Source organism: Hypanus sabinus, chromosome 5, assembly GCF_030144855.1.
Source record: "Hypanus sabinus isolate sHypSab1 chromosome 5, sHypSab1.hap1, whole genome shotgun sequence".
Lineage (NCBI taxonomy): Eukaryota > Metazoa > Chordata > Chondrichthyes > Myliobatiformes > Dasyatidae > Hypanus > Hypanus sabinus.
In genome coordinates, this window is record NC_082710.1 from 56,167,753 (window position 1) to 56,191,607 (window position 23,855).

The 23,855-nt window shown below is 40.1% G+C and overlaps 1 protein-coding gene across 5 annotated transcripts in view; it reads left to right on the forward strand.

Moving 5' to 3' along the window:
- Nucleotides 1-23,855, forward strand: part of slc1a1 (solute carrier family 1 member 1) — a 125,248-nt gene that overhangs the window by 42,684 nt on the left and 58,709 nt on the right. For 3 of the 5 annotated variants that reach the window (XM_059969978.1, XM_059969977.1, XM_059969979.1), the window contains exons 2-3: nt 21,457-21,597; nt 23,721-23,813. In XM_059969978.1, coding sequence (XP_059825961.1) covers nt 21,543-21,597; nt 23,721-23,813 — 148 coding nt within the window. In that variant the 5' untranslated portion in view covers nt 21,457-21,542. The remainder of the gene's footprint in view (nt 1-21,456; nt 21,598-23,720; nt 23,814-23,855) is intronic. The other 2 variants (XM_059969981.1, XM_059969980.1) reach the window with 1 other exon arrangement.

The following is a 23,855-nucleotide window of genomic DNA, read 5'->3' on the forward strand; positions in this document are numbered from 1 at the left end:
AGCACCTCCTTTACTCCATGCTGCCTATATTTATTGTAGATATCTCTCTTTTTCCTAACCAAGTTTCCAATATCCCTTGAAAACCATGGCTCTCTCAAACTTCTAACCATTCCTTTCAACCTAACAGGAACATAAGGATTCTGTACCCTCAAAATTTCACCTTTTAATGACCTCCATTTCTCTATTACATTCTTCCCATAAAACAAATTGTCCCAATACACTCCTTCTAAATCCTTTCACATCTCCTCAAAGTTAGCCTTTCTCCGATCAAAAATCTCAACCCTGGGTCCAGTCCAATCCTTCTGTATAATTATATTGCAACTAATGGCATTGTGATCACTGGACTCGAAGTGCTCCCCAACGCATACCTCCGTCACCTGACCTATTTCATTCCCTAACAGAAGATCTAACACTGCCTCTTCTCTAGTTGGTACCTCTATGTATTGCTGCAAAATACTATCCTGCACACATTTTACACACTCCAAACCATCCATCCCTTTTACAGTATGGGCTTCCTAGTCTATGTGTGGAAAATTAAAATCTCCCACAATCACAACCCTGTGCTTACTACAAATATCTGCTATCTCCTTGCAAATTTGCTCCTCCAGTTCTCGCTCTCCATTAGGTGGTCTATAATACACCCCTATAAGTGTTACTACACCTTTTCCATTCCTCAATTCCACCCAAGTAGTCTCCCTAGACAAGCCCTCTAATCTATCCTGCCAGAGCACCGCTGTAATATTTTCTCTGACAAGCAACGCAACACCTCTCCCTCTTGTCCCTCCGATTCTATCACACCTGAAGCAACAAAATCCAGGAATATTTAGTTGCCAATCACACCCCTCCTGCAACCAGGTTTCACTAATAGCTACAACATCATATTTCCAGGTAACAATCCATGCTCTAAGCTCATCCACCTTTCTTACAATGCTCTTAGCATTAAAATAAATGCATTTAAGAAATTCTCCACCTCTTCCTCTCCATTTATCTCTAACAGTACAAAGAACTTTACTGTCTTCTTTTTCTTCCTTCTCCCATACATCTGTTCCTACACTCTGGTTCCCCTCCCCCCTCATATCTACTTTAAATCCACTGGAGCCTCTCTAGTAAACCTACCTGCAAGAATATTTGTCCCCCTCCAGTTCAGATGTAAACCATCCCGCCGGAACAGGTCCCACCTTCCCTGGAAAACTGCTCAATTAGCTATACATCTGAAGCCCTCCCTCCTGCACCATATCTTCAGCCATGTGTTGATCTGCACTATCTTACTATTTCTAAACCCACCTGCACGTGGCACTGGTAGCAATCCTGAGATTGCTATCCTGGAGGTCCTGCCCTTTAACTTAGTTCCTAGCTCCCTAAACTCACCTTTTAGGACCTCCTCACTCTTCCTACCCATGTCATCAGTCCCTACATGGACCACGACATCCAGCTGCTCACCCTCCCTCTTGAGAATACTGAGAACTCGGTCTGAGATATCGTGGACCCTGGCACCAGGGAGGCAACAGACCTTTCGGGATTCTTGATCTCTTCTACAGAACCTCCTAACTATCGAATCCCCTATCACTACAGCTCTCCTCTTTTCCCTCCTTCCCTTCTGAGCTGAGGGTCCAGTCTCGGTGCCAGAGATGCAACCACTGCAACTTGTCCCTGGTAGGTCGTCCCCACCAATAGTATCCAAAATGGTATACTTATTGTTGATGGGAACAGCCACAGGGGTGCTCTGCTCTTCCTGTCTATTCCCCTTCCCTCTCCTGACTGTCACCCAACTACCTGTCTCCTGACTCCTAGGGGTGACTATCTCCCTGAAACTCCTGTCTATTTCTGCCTCCGCCTCCTGAATGATCCGAATTTCATCCAGCTCCAGCTCCAGCTCCCTAACACAGTTTGTCAGGAGCTGCAGCTGGATGCACCTTTTGCAGGTGTAGTCATCAGGGACAACAGTGCTCGCCCTGACTTCCCACATACTGCAAACAGAGCACTCAATTGCCCTAACTGCTGCCTCCATTACCTACTCCTAAGGTAATTAGATTAATTAAAGCTGCTTACTCAGCCTTACCTCACCTGGAGTGAAGCTCGTACTCAGCCTCTGCTCGCTATTTAAATTCTCCCCCTGCCTCACGGGCCAATTTTCACATGCTTGCGCAGTTGTGCCTCGTTCAAATGTTGCCTCTGCCTGTTCTCGCCTAAGCCTGATTGAGCCAAAGCTGACCCACTCTGCCTCAGTCCATCCTGATGATGGCTGTTACGACGATGGACTAACCTTTTGTGCGCACATTAATTTTCTTTGTGCACTGGTTGAAAAATGTGTGCGCGCGCACACACACGCACAGTTCTGAGGGAACATAACTAGCTACCCTAACCTGGTTTAGCCCGCTTATCAAAGCGGTGCACCAGCGTGGGGCCACTGCCGCATTCAAACATCTACTTGAAGGCACAGGTGAGAACTGAATGTTTGGTGAGCACCAAAAGTAACATTCATGATGATTCTTCATACCTTCAAATTCTTCCTATTTCTAACTTGTTGAAGTCGTGAAATCATATCGTTTTCACTCTTGGTCATTTCTGGCATCTCCAAGCCTGAATGCTTGAAACTGCAGTGAGCAAAGCAGTTCTGAATTGTTTTACTGATAATTTCACACCAGCCATCAGTGACAAAAATCACTGCATTTTGAATACAACCCCATGCAACTGGTGCTTTTAAAAAAACTGTTCACTCTACATGCAGTGTAGTGTCTACACCAGGACCACATGACGTGCATTTGACTGACACTAGTTGGAAATTATTTTGCAACATCTCCTGCCTCAATTAAGCAGCATATGGTCCCAAATAAATGAAGGCAATCCCGGCTATTTTCTTGATTTCTTTTTGATCTTTAAAACTTGTCCCAAATAAGCGGCTGCCCTAATTAACCAATGGCCCAATTAAAAGGAATCCATTGTATATATTTGTTAGCAAAGCATAGCCAAAATTTTGTAGACCTATAACCTGATTAAGGGCGTCCCATCAGCAGCCGATAGGTCAGCGTGAGGAAACATTGCTGCAGATGTTTGATGGTGAAAGGGTGATGAGACTGGTTGACTTTTTCAGCTGCTATTCATGGGACACACAGACTGGAGACAAGAACAAATACAGCAAAGTGCTATCTTTGTTAGCCAAACACCTGCTGTCAGGTCAGCCACACGCAGGATCACTAATCTAGCATAAACTTCATCCGCTTGGTAAAACATAGTATAACAATTAGTTGAGAACTTTCAGAATAACAAGGGACAATGTATTAATGGTGGTTGCTTCAGGATACAGAAGGACATACATCAGTTGGAAAGTTGGGCAGAACAGTGACAGATGGTAGTTAATCTGGACAAGTTCAAGGAAATTTATTTTGGGCTAACTAATAGTGGCTGGGCATGTATGTTAAGTGCCTTAAAGGGGACGTGTATTGAATATAGGAGTATAAGGTGTACTGAACATCAGGTTGCAGCTGTATAGAGAATTGGTTAGGCTACGCTTGGAAAACAGTGTGCAGTTCTGTTTTTTTTTAGTTCAGCTACTAAAATGCAGGACCATATGCTCACCAATTCCAAGTGAAACACTCTGATTCCGTCGACTGAGTAAGTCTAGGAAAGACAGTCTCTGGCCCCGCCAAATTTGTGAGATTGAGGAGTGGCATTGCTGGTAAAAAATGAAATCAAATCTTTAGAAATAGGATCAGAAGATGTAGTATCTTTGTGGATAGAATTAAGAAGCCGCAAGGGTAAGAAGACCCTGATGGAAGTTATTTTACATTACATACATTACATAAGCAAATTTGCAGATGACACAAAGCTGGGTGGCAGTTTGAAATATGAGGAGGATGTTAGGAGAATGCAGGGAGACTTGGAAAGGTTGGGTGAGTGGGCAGATGCATGGCAGATGGAATTTAATATGGATAAATGTGAGATTATAAACTTTGGTGGCAAGAACAGGAAGGCAGATTACTATCTGAATGGTGTCAAGTTAGGAAAAGGGGAAGTACAACAAGATCTGGGTGTCCTTGTTCATGAGTCTCTGAAAGCGAGCATGCAGGTACAGCAGGCAGTGAAGAAAGCAAATGGCATGTTGTCCTTCATAACAGCGGGAGTTGAGTATAGGAGCAAAGAGGTCCTTCTGCAGTTGTACAGGACCCTGGTGAGACCACACCTGGAGTATTGTGTTCAGTTTTGGTCTCCAAATTTGAGGAAGGAAATTCTTGCTATTGAGGGAGTGCAGCAAAGGTTCATGAGGTTGTTTCCTGGGATGGCAGGACTGTCATATGTTGAAAGATTGGAGCAACTGGGCTTGTATACACTGGAATTTACAAGAATGAGAGGGGATCTGACTGAAACATATAAGATTAATAAGGGATTGGACACGCTAGAGACAGGAAACATGTTCCTGATATTGGGGGAGTCCAAAACTAAAGGCCACAGTTTAAGAATAAGGGGTAGGCCATTTAGAACGGAGTTCAGGAAAAACTTTTTCACCCAGAGAGTTGTGGATCTATGGAATGCTCTGCCTCAGAAGGCAGTGGAGGCCAATTCTCTGGGTGCTTTCAAGAAAGAGTTAGATAGAGCTCTTAAAGATAGTGGAGTCAGGGGATATGGGGAGAGGGCAGGAACGGGGCACTGATTGTGGATGATCAGCCATGATCACATTGAATGGCAGGTGCTGGCTTGAATTTGTGGGACGTTATAGGATGGGTAATTTTTTTTTTAAAACCAACAGAAGGCAATGAAAATAAAACATAGGTGAAGAAGAGATGACATATAAAGTTAAGGTAGCCAATAATATTAAAAATTATACCAAAAGTATTTTCAGATATACAAAGAATAAAAGAGAGGTGATAGTAGATATTGAACCACAGGAAAATGACGCTGGAGTGGTCGTAATGGGGGCAAAGAAATGGTGGATGAGCTGAATAAGTAATTTACATTAGTCTTCACTGTGGAGGACACTAATAGTATGCCAGAAATTTGAGAGTGTCAAACGGAAGAAATGAGGGCAGTTGTTATTACTAAGGAGATGGTGATTGGAAAAATGAAAGGTGCAAAGTCAACTGATAGACTATACCCCAGAATTCTGAAAGAGGTAGCTGAAGAGATTCTGGAGGCATTAGTAATGATCTGTCAAGAATCAATAGATTACGCATGGTTCTGGAGAATTGGAAAACTACAAATACTACTTTACTCTTCAAGAAGGGAGGAAGGCCAACAAAAGGAAATTATAGGCCAGTTAACCTCACCTCTGTGGTTGGGAAGATGTTGGAGTCAGTTGTTAAGGATGAGGTTTCGAGGTACTTGGAAGCACATGACAAAATAGGCCAAAATCAGCATGGTTTCCTTAAGAGAAATCCTGCCTGAAAAGCCTGTTGGGATTCTTTGAGGAAATAACAAGAACAGAGACAAAGGAAGATCAGTCAATGTTGCGTATTTGGATTTTCGGATTCTGAGCATGTTAAACAAGATGACAATCCATGGTATTACAGGAAAGATACCAGCAAGAATAGAGGCTGTTTGGCAGGAGGGAAAGAGTGGGACCTTTTGAAATGCTGAACCTTTTCTGGTTGCCTGCTGGTGACTATTGATGTTCCACAGAGATTTGTGTTGCATCAGCTCCTTTTTATGTTTTATGTCAATGACTTGGATGATGGAATTGATGGCTTTGTGGCCAAATTTGCAGATTATACCAATACAGATGGAGAGGTCGATGATGTTGAGGTAGCAGAGAGGCTGCAGAAGGACTTAGACAGATTAGGAGAATGGGCAAAGAGGTGGCAGAACACACTGTTGGAAAGTGTATGATCATACATTTTGGTAGAAGGAATAAAAGCATAGACTATTTTCTACATGGAGAGAAAATTCAAAAATCTGGGGTGCCAAGGGACTTAGGAGTCCTGGTGCAGAATTCCCTGAAAGTTAATTTGCAGATTGAATCAGTGGTGAGAAGCCAATTGCAATGCTAGCATTCATTTCAAAAGGACTAGAATATAAAAGTAAGGATGTAATCCTGAGGCTGAGGTGCTGGTGAGGCCTCACTTGCAGTATTGTGAGGAGCTTTGGGCTCCTTATTTAAGAATGGATGTGGTAACATCAGAAAGGGTTCAGAGGAGGACTATAAAAATGATTCTGGGAATGAAAAGGTTATCACATGAGCAGCAATTAAAGGTTCTGGGCTTGTACTCACTGTAATGTAGAAGAATGTGGGGGGGGGGGAGGTGGAATCTTATTCAAAGCTATCAAATATTGAAAAGCTTAGACAGCATGGATGTGAAGAGGGTGTTTCCTTTGGTAGGGGAGTATAGGACCAGGGAGCGCATCCTCAAAATAGAGAGATGTCCATTTATAATAGAGGTCAAGAGGAATTTCTTTAACCAGAGGGCTGTGCCACTGAGAGTCGGAGGTTTATACATTATGATTAGACAGGGCTTGAAAGGTTATGAGGAGGAAGCAGGAGAATGGGATTGAAAGGGACATGGATCACCCATTATGAAATGCTGAAGCAGACTTGATGGCCCTAGTGGTCTAATTCTGCTCCTCCTGTTTTAGGTATGTCCAAACATTCTTCAAATGCATTAGTGCTGCTTGCAGCAAGTATTCGTGTGGTAATTTTCTGGCCTGGGTAAAATCTTTAAAAAAAATATTTTCAAAAAATTACAAAGGTGTACATTTTACAGTGCAATGATGTTGCAATAACTTGTTGCAATAACTGGTCAAGATGGCCATATTGTTTATTAATTGATTGTGTTAAAAAGCACACTGTATTTTATAAAGGAATTACAACCCCTGTAAAAGGCAAGCAGAATCCTCTCTTCTCTGTGTAGAATCTCTGATCACTCATTTTTGCGTGATTATCATAGTAGTTCTTATTAAATGACTCCATTATTTTCAAACAATCATCTAGGAATGTTGAAAAATATATGGAGGCCCTCAAATCCTGTCCCTGCATTCCATATTCAATTAACTCCCTGCTGATTTTTGTCTTAACTCCATGTATACGCTTTAGACCCAGTACTTTGATTACCCTACTCAAAATTTTTTTATTGTTTACTGTGAATCTTTGCACCATAATAATATACAAATTATGATAATTAAGAACCCATATGGGCCCCAGATGGTGACGTTAATTTGTGGATGGTAGTTAAATAACTTGTCTTTCACAATTCAGAATATTCCAATGAACTTCAGAAATTATACAGTGCCAGAAAAGTAAACAGGCTTCTTACCAATCCATCGCACACTCACACTATGCAGAGAAAACACACCAGTTTTCAAGTCAAAATCAATTTTACCCCAAGGACTGGAAAGTAATGGGACTCAGAATAAGAAATGGTGATGCCTAATATTTTGGTGTGAAATGCAATTAACCCTGATTCAGTAAAGGTTCCAGTAGCAGCACCTGGCATACTTCAGGATGAGAAATCAACTTATGGAAGCTACAAGCCAGGACTACTTCCATCCCAGACAACATAAACAACATGCAACAGACAGAACTGAGAAATCCCACAGCAACAGATCAGATCTAAAGCAACACACACATCTGCAGGTTTTCTCAAGATTGAGATCAGATCTAAGCTCTGTAGTCCTGTCACATCCATTTGTGAATGGTGATGGATAATTAAACGACTCACTATAGGAGCAGTGTCTATATATATATATATATATTCTCATTTTCAATGATGGGGGAGACCAGGGAAAAGGAGGAAGCTGAAGCATTTGCAAGAATCTTTGGCCAGTAATGTCAAGTGGATCATTCATCTTGCCTCCTCCTGTGGTCCCCTGCTTGATAGATGCCATTTTTCAACCAATTTGATTCAGACCACGAGATATCAAGAAATATCAAGCTCAAATACAACAACGGCTATGAGCCCTGACAACAGTCTGATAATGGTACCACAGAACTGTGCTCCAGAACTTGCCGTTACTTTGGCCTATCTATTCCAGTATGGTTACAACACTGGCATTTGGCTGGTGATGTGGAATATTACCAGATATGCCCTGTCTGCAAGAAGCAGAACAAATCCAACCTGGCCAATTTCTGATGAGGGGTCAGATCCTGACGAAGGGTCTCCGCCCGAAATGTTGACAGTGTTTCTCCCTATAGATGCTGCCTGGCCTGCTGCGTTCCACCAGCATTTTGTGTGTGTTGCTTGAATTTCCAGAATCTGCAGATTTCCTCATGCTGGCCAATTTCTGTCCATTTGTCCTTACTTGATCATCAACCAATCCAGTTGTTTTTTAAGTTCAGAATGGGTTCAGCCACAGTCACTCAGCGCCTGATCTCATTACGTGCCTGGTCCAAACATAGACAAAAATGCCGAATACCAGAGGTAAGGTGAGTTCAAAGCAATTTATTAGCAAAGTACATATACTGTGTGTCACCAAATACTACTCTGTGATTGATTTTCTTCCATGCATTTGTAGTAAAACAAAGAAATATAATTGAATCAGTGAAAAACTACGCACGAAGTGCAAAAAAACAAACTGTGCAAACACACAAAAAGACGATGAATAATGAATAAGTGAGTAAATAAATAATACTCAGAACATAAGCTGTAGAGTCCTTGAAAGTGAGTCCATAGGTTATGTTCAGTGATCAGTTCAGTGCTGTGGTGAGTGAAGATATCCACACTGGTTCAGGAACTTGTTGATTGAAGGGTAGTAATCGTTTCTGAACCTGGTGGTGTGGGACCTGAGGCTGCTGTATGTCCTTGAAAATATGCTTGATGGTGGAGGGGGCTTTTCCAATGATGAACTGGGCTATGTCCATCACTTCTTGGAGGCTTTTCAGTCCTTGGGCACTGGTGTTTCCACACCAGGCTATTGTACAAGCAGTCAGGATACTCTCCACTGTACATCTGTCAATGTTTCACATGACATGCCAAATCTGTGCTTACTCTAAGAAAGTAAGCACACTGCTGTGCCTTCCTTGAAATGGAACTTGTGTGCTGGTCCTCTGATATGATAATGACTAGGAAATTAAATGAACTCATGGTCCCCCAATTTCTTCCTCCTGTAGTCAATAATTAGCTCTTTAGTTTTGCTGATGTTGAGTGACACCACTCAACCATATTTTCAATCTCCCTCCACCTTGTCACCACCTTTGATTCTGCCAACAATAGTGGTGTCATCAGCAAACTTAAATATGGCATTGGAGCCGCACTTAATCGCACAGTCTTAAGTGAGCAGAGCGGGGGCTAAGCACATAGCCTGGTGGTACAGCTGTGCTGATGGTGATTGTGGGCAAGATGTTGCTGCCAATCCAAACTGACTGGGGTCTTCAAGTGAGGAAATCCAGGATCCATTTGCACAAGGAGGTATTGAGCCCTAGGTCTTGGAGCTTATTGATTAGTTTTGAGGTGATGATAGTGCTGAATGCTGAGCTGTAGCCAATGAATAACATCCTAATGTATGCTTCTTCATTGTCCAGATGTTCCACAGCTGAGTGAAGAGTGGCATCTGCTGTTGACCTCTTGTGACTGTAGGTAATTTGGAGCAGGTCCAAGTTGCTCCTTGGGTAGGAGTTGATGTAATTCATGACCAAACTCTCAAAGCACTTCATCACAGTGGGTGTAAGTGCTACTGGACAATGGTTATATAAGCAGGTTACCATGTTCTTCTTGGGCATTGGTATGAGGAGCATAACTGCCCTTGACATCAATGCAGTATTTGATCGAATACATTATAAAGGAGCCCTGCTTAAAATGAAGTCAATGGGAATCGGGGGGGGGGGGGGGCGGGGGATCCTCCATTGAATGGAATCATGTTTGCTCGTTGCTTGCCATCATGATTTGTGACAAGTGGGATTTGCATCACACATGCCAAGCAATAAAAATATCTAACAAGGGATATCCAACATTCAGTGACATCACCATCACTGAAATATCAACATCCTGGGGATTACTGAACTGGGGTAACCTGGGGGAAGCAAGAGTGGCCGTGCCTCTGGCACAGAGTCTGACCCTGTCGCTCAGAAGGACAGGGAAAGGAAGAAGGCAGCAGTAATAGGGGACTCTATAGCTAGGGGGTCAGGCAGGCAATTTTTTGGATGCAGGAAAGAAACGCGGATAGTAGTTTGCCTACCAGGTGCCGGGGTCTGGGATGTTTCTGACTGTGTCTACGATATCCTGCAGTGGGATGGAGAACAGCCAGAGGTGGTGAGACCAATGACATAGGTAGGAAAAGGTATGAGGTCCTGAAAACAGGCTACAGGGAGTTAAGAAGGAAGTTGAGAAGCAGGACCTCAAAGGTAGTAATCTTGGGATTACTGCCTGTGCCATGCAACAGTGAGTATAGGAATAGAATGAGATGGAGGATAAATGTGTGGCTGAGGGATTGGAGCAGGGGGCAGGGATTTAGATTTCTGGATCATTGGGACTTCTTTTGGGCCAGGTGTAACCTGTATAAGAATGATGAGTTGCACTTGAATCCGAAGGGGACCCATATGCTGGTGGGGAGCTTTGCTAAGGATATTGGGGAGAGTTTCAACTGGAATTTCTGGGGGTTGGGAACCAAACTGAAGAGACAGAAGGAGGGGTGGTTGGCTCACAAATAGAGAAAGCTTGGAGATAGTGAGAGAGGGAGGAAGGCAGGTGATAGAGACGGGATGCGCTCATACCAGTGGTTTGAGATGTGTCTATTTTAATGCAAGAAGCATCATGAACAAAGTGGATGAACTTAGAGCATGGATCAGTACTTGGAGCTATAATGTTGTGGCCATTACAGAGAATGGTTACTTCGAGTTCCAGGTTTTAGGTGTTTCAGAAAGGACAGGGAGGGAGGCAAAAGAGGTGGGAGTGTGGCACTGTTGATTAGAGGTAGTGTCATGGCTGCAAAAAAGGAGGAAGTCATGGCGGGATTGTCTACGGAGTCTCTGTGGGTGGCAGTTAGGAACAGGAAGGGGTCAATAACTCTACTGGGTGTTTTTTATAGACCACCCAATAGTAATAGGGACATCAAGGAGCAGCAAGGGTGACAGATTCTGGAAAGATGTAATAATAACAGGGTTGCATGGTGGGAGATTTTAATTTCCCAAATATTGATTGGCATCTTCCTAGAGCAAAGGTTTTAAATGGAGTGGAGTTTGTTGAATGTTCAGGAAGGTTTCCTGACACAGTATGTAGATAAGCCTACAAGAGGAGAAGCTGTTTTTGATCTGGTATTGGGAAATGAACCTGGTCAGGTGTCAGGTCTCTCAGTGGGAGAACATTTTGGAGATAGTGATCACAATTCTATTATTTTTACCACAACATTGGAGAGGGATAGGAATAGACAAGTTAGTAAAATGTTTAATTGGAGTAAGAGGAAAACTGAAGCTATCAGGCAAGAACTTGGAAGGATAAATTGGGAACAGATGTTCTCAAGGAAATGTATGGTAGAAATGTGGCAAATGTTCAGGGGATATTTGCATGGTGTTCTGCATAAGGACATTCCAATGAGACTGGGAAAGGATGGTAGGGTAAAGGTACCGTGGTATATGAACACTGTTGAAAATTTAGTCAAGAAGAAAAGAAAAGCTTACACAAGGTTCGAAAAAGTAGGTAATGATAGAGATCTAGATAAGATAAGAAGGAGCTTCAGAATGAAATTAGGAGAGTCAAAAGGGGCCATGGGAAGGCCTTGGTGAGCAGGATTAAAGAAAACCCCAAGACATTCTACAAGTATGTGAAGAGCAAGAAGATATGACGTGTGAGAATAGGACCAATCAAGTGTGACAGTGGAAAAGTGTGTATAGAACCGGAGGAGATAGCTGAAATAATTAATGAATACTTTCCTTCAATATTCACTATGAAAAAAGATCTTGGCAAGTGGAAGGATTACTTACAGCTGATTGAAAAACTTGAGCATGTAGACATTAAGAAAGAGCAAACACAAAGAAATCTGCAGATGCTGGAAATTCAAACAACACACACAAAATGCTGGTGGAACACAGCAGGCCAGGCAGCATCTATAAGCAGAACTGTCGACGTTTTGGGCCAAGACCCTTCGTCAGGACTAACTGAAAGAAAAGATACTAAGAGATTTGAAAGTAATGGGGGGAGGGGGAAATGCAAAATGATAGGAGAAGACCAGAGGGGGTGGGATGAAGCTAAGAGCTGGAAAGGTGATTGGCGAAAGTGATTAAGAAAGAGGATGTGCTTGAGCTTTTGGAAAGCATCAAGTTCGATAAGTCTCTGGGACCAGACAATATGTACCCCAGGCTACTGTGAAAGGTGAGGGAGGAGATTTCTGAGCCTCTAGCAATGATCTTTGCATTATCAATGGGGACGGGGTAGGTTCCAGAGGATTTGAGGGTTGCAGATATTGTTCCCTTGTTCAAGAAAGGGATAGCCTAGATAGCCCAGGAAATTATAGACCAGTGAGTCTTAATTCAGTGATTGGTAAATTGATGGAATGGATCTTGAGGGGCAGGATTTATGAAAATTTGCAGAGGTATAATATGATTAGGAATAGTCAGCATGGCTTTGTCACGGGCAGGCCGTGCCTTACGAGCCTGTTTGAATATTTTGAGGATATAGCTAAACACATTGAAAAAGGTAGAGCTGTAGATGTAGTGTAAATGGATTTCAGCAAGGCATTTGATAGGGTACCACATGCAAGGCTTATTGAGAAAGTAAGGAGGCATGGGATCCAAGGTGACATTGCTTTTTGGATCCAGAACTGACTTGCCCACAGAAGGCAAAGAGTGGTTGTAGACAGGTCATATTCTGCATGGAGGCCAGTGACCAATGGTGTGCCTCAGGTTTTTGTTCTGGGATTGGTCATTTTATAAATGACCTGAATGAGGAAGTGAAGGGATGGGTTAGTAAATTAGCTGATGACACAAAGGTTGGGGGTGTTGTGGATAGTGTGGAGGGCTGTCAGAAGTTACAGTGGGACATTAATAGGATGCAAAACTGGACTGAGAAGTGGCAGATGGAGTTCAACTCAGGTAAGTGTGAGGTGGTTCATTTTGGTAAATCAAATGTGATGGCAGAATATAATATTAACATTAGGACTCTTGGCAGTGTGGAGGATCAGAGGGATCTTGGGGTCCGAGTCCATAGGACACTCAAAGCAGCTGCGTAGGTTGGCTCTGTGGTTAAGAAGGCATACAGTGCATTGGCCTTCATCAACTGTGAAAATTGAGTTTAAGAGCTGAGAGGTAATGTTGCAGCTATATAGGACCTTGGTCAGACCCCACTTTGAGTGCTGTGCTCAATTCTGGTTGCCTCACTATAGGAAGGACGTGGAAACTATAGAAAGGATGCAGAGGAGATTTACACGGATGTTGCCCAGATTGGGGAGCATGTCTTATGAGAATAGGTTGAGTGAACTTGGCCTTTTCTCCTTGGAGCGACGGAAGATGAGAGATGACCTGATAGTGGTGTATAAGATGATGAGAGGCATTAACTGTATGGATAGTCAGAGGCTTTTTCCCAGGGCTGAAATGGCTAGTACAAGAGGGCACAGTTTTAAGGTGCTTGGAAGTAGGTATAGAGGAGATGTCAGGGTTAAGTTTTTTTTTACGTAGAGAGTGGTATGGAATGGGTTGCTGGCGATGGTAATGGAGGCGGAAATGATTGGGTCTTTTAAGAGACTCCTCAATATGTACATGAAGCTTAGAAAAATATAGGGCTATGGGTAACCCTAGGTAATTTCTAAAGTAAGCACATGTTCAACACAGCATTATAAGCTGAAGGGCCTGTATTTTGCTGTAGATTTTCTATGTTCTATGTTTCTATGTATGTAAAACGTGGCTACAAGAGTAGGTTAAAGAGTGTTAACCCTGCCCCAGGTAACTCCCCAACACCTGTCTGGCATCTACAAGAGTAAGTCAGGAGTGTGAGAAATACTTTCACCTAACCTGAATGAGTACATCTTTAAGAACAGGCAAGATAATATACAGAACACAGCAGCTCACTTGATCGATGCCCCATCCGTAACCATTTATTCTCTCCATGACTGACACGCAGTGGCCACAGTCTGTACCATCCACAGGATGGACTCCAGTAATTCACCAAGATTCTTCAGGGAGCAGCTTCCAAACCTATGCGTTCTAGCATTTTTTTTATATAAATTTTTTTTATTGAATTTTCAAATAGGTTACAGAAAGAAAAAGAAATGATCAACCCTTCCCCCCTTCCCTTAACCCCTCCTCCCTAACATATCCCTATAGAAAAAAAAGAGAAGAAAAAAGAAAGAAAGAGAGAAAGAATGCCTGTATATTCTAAGATCCCCACATGCTCCATGGAGTTCATAATAGCTTTAATATGTATATTTCTTTCTTTCCCCAGATAACCAATAATTTTATCTTTGGAGCACCTATATATTTAATCCTATCTTTTGTAAATAAGGGCACCAAATTTTCAGAAATATTTCATATTTATATCTTAAATTATAAGTGATTTTTTCAAGTGGAATGCAGCTAAAAATTTCATCCTTCCAATGATCTATACTTAAGTATAGATCCGATTTCCAAGTAACTGCAATAGCCTTTTTGGCTACTGCCAATGCAATTTTTATTAATTCTTTCTGATATTTATTCAATTTGGATTTCGATTTTATCCCTTCAATATTGCCTAGTAAAAATAATGTTGGATTATGTGGAAGTTGTATTCCAATAATTTGTTCCAGTAATTAAATTTGTCCAAAAAGGTTGAATTTTAAAACAAGACCAAGTAGAGTGTAAAAAAGTACCAATTTCTTGATTACAACGGATAAATAAATTAAAAATATAAATTTGGGTTTAATTTATTTATTTTTTGTGGTGTAATATATAATTGATGTAAAAATTATATTGCACTAGTCTTAGCCAGATATTTGTTGGATTTGTCATACTGTCAAGATATAGTCTTGACCAATTTGTTTCTTCAATTTTAATATTCAAATCAGTTTCCCATTTTTGTCTTGACTTATGAATTCCTTGTTTAATTGCCTGCTTTTGAATCAAACTATACATACAAGAAATAATTTTTTTAATTTTTCCTTTTTGAATTAAAATTTCTATTTCATTAGGTTTTGGCAATAGCATTGTTTGACCCAATTTATCTCTTAAATAAGCCTTCAATTGGAAATAACAAAAAAGAGTGTTGCTTGATATTTTATATTTATTCTTTAATTGATTAAATGACATTAATATACCTCCTTCAAAACAATCTCCTATATATCTAATCCCTTTTTGAAACCAGTTGTAAAAAAGTTGGTTATCCATTGTAAAAGGAATAAGTTTATTTTGAATTAAAGGTCTCTTTGCTAATAAAGATTTCTTTATCTCATCGTCAACATTTATCTTATTTCATAAATCAATCAAATGTTTTAATATAGGAGATTCTTTCTTTTCCTGTATCAATTTAGATTCCCACCTATATATAAAATCTTCTGGTATATTTTCTCCTATTTTATCTAGTTCTATTTTAATCCATGCAGGATTATCTTCATCAAAAAAAGATGCAATAAATCTAAGTTGATTTGCTTTATAATAATTTTTAAAGTTTGGAAGTTGTAACCCTCCTAGGTCAAATTTCCATGTCAATTTTTCCAACAATATTCTTGACATCTTGCCTTTCCAAAAGAACTTCCTCACGTATTTATTTAACTCTTGAAAAAACTTCTGTGGTAATTGTATTGGTAGTGTTTGGAATAAATATCGTAATCTAGGGAATGCATTTATTTTTACAGCATTTACTCTGCCTACTAATGTTATTGGTAACATCATCCATTTATCAAGATCTTCTTGAATTTTTTTCAATAATGGTAAATAATTTAATTTATATAAATTCTTTATATCATTATCAACTCTTATACCTAAATATTTTATACCATTTATCGGCCATCTAAATTGAGTTATTAATTGACATTGACTATAATCTCCTTTAGTAAGGGATAGAATTTCACTTTCACCCCAATTTATTTTGTAGCCTGATATTTTCCCATATTCTTCCAATCTAGAAGTTAATTTAAACACCGAATACAATGGGTTTGTTAAATAAAGCAAAACATTGTCAGCAAATAAATTAATCTTATATTCCTCCTGGTTAACTCCGAAACCCATAATATCTGGGTCTGTTCCAATTAATTCAGCTAATGGTTCTATCACCAACAAAAATAAAGCAGGTGATAATGGACAACCTTGTCTAGCTGACCTTGTTAACTGAAATGACAAAACCTTAAATACTAATCCCAAAGCTAAAGTAATGACAAATGGCATTCAGGCATGTTGACGGACAAGTGAAGCAAAAACATAGGAACACCGTCAGCTGGAAGTTTCTCTCTAGGCCTCACACCATCTTGAATTGGAAATGTATTGCTGTTCCTTCACTGTCACTGAGTCAAAATCCTAGAACTCTCTCCTTTACAGCATTGTGGGCAGACACTCACTCTTCACTTCAGGGACAGCTCTGTTTGAAGGGAACTTTTCAAGGGCAATTAACGACTGCAAAATCCTCTTCACTAGAATGAATAAAATAAGCTCATCTCTATTTCTGGCTCAACATTTTAGTGACTAACCTGCTTATTTATCTAATGGAAGGGCTTTGCATATGTTTACCTACATACATGGATATTAACCTTTTGGAACTTACCAGAAACAATCTTCCTTTGAGAGTTACATTTTTTTTGACAAACCTATTACTGGAACTACACAGGGCCCACAGTCTTAACTGTGTAGGGCAATTGCCGTCCTCCAATTTCCACAAGACCACACACATCACTGCATACAATTATGATACACAATTCAAAGTACCGTTATTTAATCTGGTAGTAAAGCTGCATCTCTTACTGTATGTAGAAATGCAGGGCAACCTCATGTGGTCTTGTTGTGAATGTGTGATAAAAATTAAAGTTCTATTGCTTTAATGAGAAAAAGTCAACTTTAAAGTTCCAGATTGAATCCATGCAATAGATAAGGATGGATATTTTAAATTTAATTTTGGCACAGTCAACTGGAGAAAATAAGAAAAGGAAAAAGATAAATTTATGAGTGAATAGGCACCTAATCATAAAGTGCCCATCATAGGTTGGTTAGCAACAGATATGATAAGGTCAACAGTAAATAATAAGAACTAACTGACTGCACATCATGCACCACAGAATGTCACTGATATTTATGATGTACTTAGCAATACAATGAATTGGAGCGGGACCAAAGTTTAGTGAAATTGAAATACAGAATGTTTTATAGATGTAGGAACGCTGACTTTGAAATTGTTAAGAAGTCAGTGCAGTGTTAGAATAAAAAGAATAAAGCTGAGAATGCAGCCTCAACCAAAGAATAAAGACGTGATGGTGTTAGGGTCCTACCTGTTAGGGGGTACAACTATCTCAATAAAATTTACAGAAAATACATTATCAATTTGCGAATATGTCAGCATATACTAGCGTGAGATTCATTTTCTTGTAGGCATTCACAGTAGAACAAAGAAGTACAATAGATCAATGAAAAACTACACACAAACTAAGATTGCAAAAGACAATCAGTACAAATACAAATAATAATATAATAATACACAAACAATAATACTGAGAATATGAGTTGTAGAATCCTCGAAAATGAGTCCAAGAGTTGTGGAATCAGTTCAGTGTTGAGGTGTGTGAAGTTATCTACTTCCTAAATGTGTTTACATATTGTAAATTACACTAAAAAGATCATTAGTTGTTCAAGTTCAAGTTTAATTATCATTCAGCCATAAGTGAATATAGCATGAATGTAGTCAAATGAAACAGCATTACGCTTGGGCCAAGGCGCAAAACGCATTACCCACAGCACGCAACAAGCAGCATATGTACCGCATGTAGTTTAGTTGAAAATCATTATACTTTCTTGTCAAGAACCAACAAGTTATATAATGAAAGTTATACATTTCAGATAAGTAAATAATAATTTACATTTCTTTATAGAATCACAGTAAGTCTACATCAAGAGGCCATTTGGCCCATCCAGCCAGCCAGTCCCACCACCTGCTTTGTCCATATCTCTACGTTGTTTTCCCTATACTGTACTCATCTTGTTCCATTTTAAACACTACTACTGAAACTGTCTCATCACCCCAAAGCCAATTAATAATTCCAGGTCCTAAATACTTTAAGATCATTCATGTGAGAACAAAGAAGTGAAAAACAGTATATATATATATTAAAAAGTTAAAGATGTCTCTCCTCTCATCATTTTTACTTTTTGTGCCAATAAGTTGCACCCCACATCCTCTGGTCAATGGGAACAGTATGTGACTGTTAGATTATATTTGAAGCTGAATTGCTGTTTTATGACACGAAGACTGGAGGAGTTGTGGTTGGAGCTGTAGGTTGTCGAAGGTTACAAGAGGATATAGACAAGCTGCAGAGTTGGTCAGAAAAATGGCAGATGGAGTTCAAAATGGACAAGTGTGAGGTGATGCATTTTGGAAGGACAAACCAGAAGACTGAGTGCAGGATTAATGGTCAGTTACTTAAGAGTGTGGATGAACAAAGGGACCTTGGGGTTCAAATCCATACATCTCTCAAGGTCGCTGCACAGGTTGATAGGGTAATTAAGAAGGCCTATGGAATGCTAGGCTTCATAAACAGGGGGATTGAGTTCAAGAGTAGAGAGGTCATGTTGCAACTCTGCAAATCTCTGGTGAGACTGCACTTAGAGTATTGTGTTCAATTCTGGTCACCTCATTATAGGAAGGATGTGGAAGCTATGGAAGCAGAGGAGATTTACCAGGATGTTGCCTGGTTTGGAAAACAAGTCATATGAAGCAAGGTTAGCAGAGCTGGGACTTCTCTCTTTGGAGCGTAGAAGAATAAGAGGGAACTTGATAGAGGTCTACAAGATTATGAGAGGCATAGATAGGGTGGATAGTCAGTACCTGTTTCCCAGGGCACCAATAGCAAACACCAGAGGGCATATGTACAAAATTAAGGGAGAGAGGTTTAGGGGAGACATCAGGGGTAAGTTTTTTTACACAGAGGGTTGTGAGTGCCTGGAATGACTTGCCAAGGATGGTGGTGGAGGCTAAAACATTAGGGGTATTTAAGAACCTCTTGGACAGGCACATGGATGAAAGAAAAATGGAGGGTTATGGGGTAGTGTGGGTTTAGTACTTTTTTTAAAGGATTATATACATGGAGGGCTGAAGGGCCTGTACTGTGCTGTAGTTTTCTATGGTTCTATAGTTATCCAAAATATGTTCATCAAATGCCACAACAAACAAATGGCCGGGCACTGAATGTCTTATTTTGTTAAAGGCATCATTAATTCTAGCTTGATGACATTGAAGTTGAAATGTGTTATCAGAAATATGCTCAATGTGTGGGTTTAACTGACTGTGAAGAATGTATGCGTTATGTGGGATCTAGAGCACAGATTTTAGACTGGTTAACAGACCTCTTGCATTGAAACATTGTCTAATCTATTCTGTGGCCAAACCTCTTGGCATTGTATTTTTTTTATGGATTTTCATCTCTTGAGGCTTGAAACAATTCCAATGGATATGCAAGCATTAGCTGAGGAGGTGAAATGATAATGTTCGGTCATTGATTTTTAATTATACACAAACCACAAAAATACACCAAGTGAGAGAGGGATAATATATCTGTTTTACCTAGGAGTACAATAAAGCACAAAGTGAATTAGCTATGAGATTGGCAAGAATTATTAAATGTCATTGGCAAACATGATATAAGCCAAATGATAAACAATATTACTTGATATATTTGTTTCTCATGAATTTTGAACATCTATCATTTTTCTATGAAGTAGTAGAGCTAGGTGTGGAATTTTTGAGAATTCATCACACAAGTGTTCCAAACGAGTACCACCATTTCAGCTTACAAGACTGCGGTCTGACCCAGGAGCTGTAGATGCCAAATTATCTTCCCAATGTAGCCTACCAGTTATAAATACTGACAAAGTGGAATCAGTACTTGGATGACACAGAAGATGTGGATGGAATATTTATGGAGAACAGGGTAAGTTAATAAAGGATATTTCTGGATTCCTCAAATTAAAACTAAGCCTAATTATAGGACAAAGCCAAGGGATCCAATTAGCATTTGAGTTGAGCTACCTCCTGTCTAATCAGTTATTCCTGGGGAGGGACTTCGAAAGCCACACTTGAGGTGTCAAAAACGTGGAGGTTGTTAGTTTTTCTCTGTACTGGTTTTAGAGTATGATCCTTTCTGAATGGCAAGGAACCCTACAATTCAGCCAGTGGTTTCAGTCCCATATGAAATAATTTGGCAGTTTTAATGTTTTCCGTGTCAGTGATTTGCTTGGAAGCATTCCGTGCTCTTTGCTTATTAATTGTTCAGTTACTTTAATGTATCACCTTAAAGCTAGCAGCATGTATTAAATTGCTGCGTTCTCTCCTGAACCCACCTGCATCAAGTTGATTTCAAATACGAATGAGGTCATTTGGACATATGCAAGTGTAGCCTTGGTTTTAAATGCTGGTTTGACAGGAAACATCATCAAGCACCATTAAAATGCAACTTTAAGGTCTGTCTTAGTCTGTGGAAATAACACTGGCACTGCCAGTCCTGTGAGCAATCCAACAGGTAGAAATTCATCTTCGATTTTATGGATTATGATATGTATGAGGGAATAACACAAGAACATGAACTCTTTTTTAAAAATATAACTGCATGATGTAGAGGAGACTTGCATAATAACGTATGTCTCTGCAATTCAATGTCTAATTATACAACAAGCTAGGGTTAGCAATACACCTTCCTTATGATTTTGTCAAAAAAACTGCAGCTTTCTGAAGGCCATCTGAGACATTCAACCTTGTTTTGGTTACTTCTCCAAAGAAGCACAGTGTTAGGGTTAATAAATTTGTATCACTAACTATGAGCTTTCTGTAATGGTTGCCTGAATCCCAAGGAGGTTTCATATGCTGTCTATTTTAAATTAGACCTAGCATTTCTGCATGAATAGAATTGGCCTCTAAACTGTGTTTATGAGTTTCTATATGGTTATCATCTTCATAAATTGGAAAACTTTAAAACCTTTTACTGATTGAAACTAAAACATTTGGGACATGTAGATAGACCTTTAATGGAAATAGATTTTGAGCACAAGATTCCTTCCCCTGAGTTTAATACAAGTTTTGAGCTTGTGCAGTAAACTTCCCAGTCAGAAGTTGCCTGATCTACTGCCTCTTTCAAATATTTTCTATATCAGATATTTGATTTATAGTATTGGCACTTCTCTGGCTTTTGATTAATAAACTGGATTTGTTTTATATTACAACACACACAAAATGCTGATGGAACACAGCAGGCTAGGCAGCATCTATAGGGAGAAGCGATGTCAACGTTTCAGGCCGAGACCCTTCGTCAGGACTGGTTTTATATTACATACTTTACAGCAATCAAATTCAAAAACACTAAAATGTGAAAGGCCTCAAACATTTACAGTACTGATGCAAATTTTCTGATATAGTGCTCTTGGCTTATTAATGTTCAACATTCCAGGTATCGTGACAGGAGTTTTGGTGCGAGAGTTTTCCATTTTATCAAGCTTGGACAAATTCTACTTCGGGTTTCCTGGAGAGATTCTGATGAGAATGCTAAAGCTGATTATTTTACCTTTAATTGTCTCCAGCATGATTACAGGTAAGTAGTCTTAATGATCCTAATTTACTGAAAGAGATCATTGTGGGTCAGGGAAATTGACACTATAGGAACAAATGCATTTACTGGAATACCTTCTGAAATTTTCTATCCTCTTACCTTGAATTTGCATCTTCCCGTCCCACAACCACTGCTCATATCCCCACCCCACCTGTGTCTGAAACTATTGTTCCGATTTCCTCTTCATCACAGTTCGCAGCTGAGGTTCCCCGACCATATCGCAGCCACCACCCTGCGACCAGACATTGTCCTTGTGTCTGAGTCTATGAAGCAGGTGGTGCTGCTGGAGCTGACAGTCCCATGGGAAGATCTCTCGGAAGAGGCCTTTGAAAGGAAGCTCTCCAAGTACACAGGACTGTTCAGCAACTGCCAGCAGGCTGGATGAAGAGCAAGGTATCTCCCAGAGGAAGTTGGTTGTAGGGGATTCACAGCCTGTTCCTTAGCCAGAGCCTACAGCAATTTGGGCATCGAGGGAGAGAGGAAGAGGAGAGCCATCCGCAGTACCACCGATGCAGCAGAGAGGGCTTCAAGGTGGTTATGGCTCAAGAGAGGGGAGCCATTGAGTCACGTGTAGCCAGCCATCTGGACATAAGCCGGGGTTTGATCAGCCCCAGCTGGGTCACCTGGAGAAGGATGTATGAGGTTGAAAGACCCGAAACACCGGATGATTCCGGGAACATCACTGAAGATGCGCCCAGAAGCATCAGTAGATGTATGCACACAGTTTTCTATATTGACATAAATGGCTGCTTTTACAAAGGGCAATCATTTGCCATGCAAGTTTTTCACCAGTAAATCTATCATATTTTTGATGTAAAATCTACATTTTTATAAGTTTTATAAGTATTTATAAGATTTTATACTGCGCAGTATAAAATCTCGCTGAGATTTTGCTCGCTGAGCTTTGCAGACATTTTATCACCAGTCGAGGTGACAGTCTCCGTGTGCAGTTGTTGTGAGAGGCTCAGCAAACACCATAACATCAAATGCCTCAGCCTGAGCAACCAACATTCACCACCATCCCAGACAGTTATTACTATTCAGAATGTCTGCTGAAGTTGTTGAAGTGCAAGGAATTAAGAAATACCTTAGTAATAATCATACAATTCTTTCGTGAAATTTGACTTCCATGAGAACTGTACTTGAAATTATACTTTGTAGTAGGTTACTTTTTTAATGGAAATAAGTTGCATACAATAACAATGCAAAGAGACGACATTCCAATGGAGACCCAAGAGACTGTGGAAACTGGAGCAAACATGAACGCTGGAGAAGCTCCATGTGACAGGAAGCATCTGTGGAGGGGGTTGAGACTCTCCTGGTTTACAAAGGAATGCAAATTCTTTCCAGTGAGCAAGACCCCATGATCAGCATTGTGATGACTGAATGGTTGATTTATTTTTGAAGGCATTATTGAGAGAGTAACATTTGGGAGATCCTCAGGAGAATTCCTTATTGACCTTTGGCCTGTCCTCACTGCTATACTGGCTGGTTAACTTACAACTTTGTGTAAGGGCTAGCAAGGAACTAACAAGGTGAGTAATCCAATTGGCATAATGGTACATAATGCACCTCAGTTAATTTTATTGCTGATCTTATAACTATTTTAAAGCTGTAGACAATCAGAAGTTGTGAGGTCTCTCTGAAAAAGATTACATAATTTTAGCTGATGCTTCAAGACAATTTTAAGGAAGCCCTGTATTTTGAGATGGGCTTTCATGTCAGACAAAAGTGAAAGCCCTCTTGGGTGCCATTAATTGAAGAGAAGCAGAGGAGATGTTCTGGCATTTTCCAAAACATTTATCATTCAACCATAGTTGGCAAACCTTGTAGTGTACAACATGGTTGCAATGTTCTTCTATGTTTCAGACAGCCAAGCCTATTGCCCTAAATCGCAAAAGAAGGCATATATATGTGCACTGGCTGTTAAATTGAATGAAGAATTAGTGAATAAGTAACTTAAAAGGATGAAAAATACTATGGTGGAATACATTGCAGATTTGATTGTACATTTCTTAATTCAACAGGTAACTAAATAAAATTAACTGCTTTGTAGCTTTAATAGAAATATTGTGGTGACCAGTTTCCTAAATCGTTCTCCACAGGAGTCGCGACTTTGGATTCAGATGTCTCAGGGAAAGTTGGAGTTCGGGCAGTGGTATATTATTTTTCAACTACTATTGTTGCTGTGATTTTAGGTAATAAACTGTGCTCCGTAATATTATGCATCTGGTAAAATA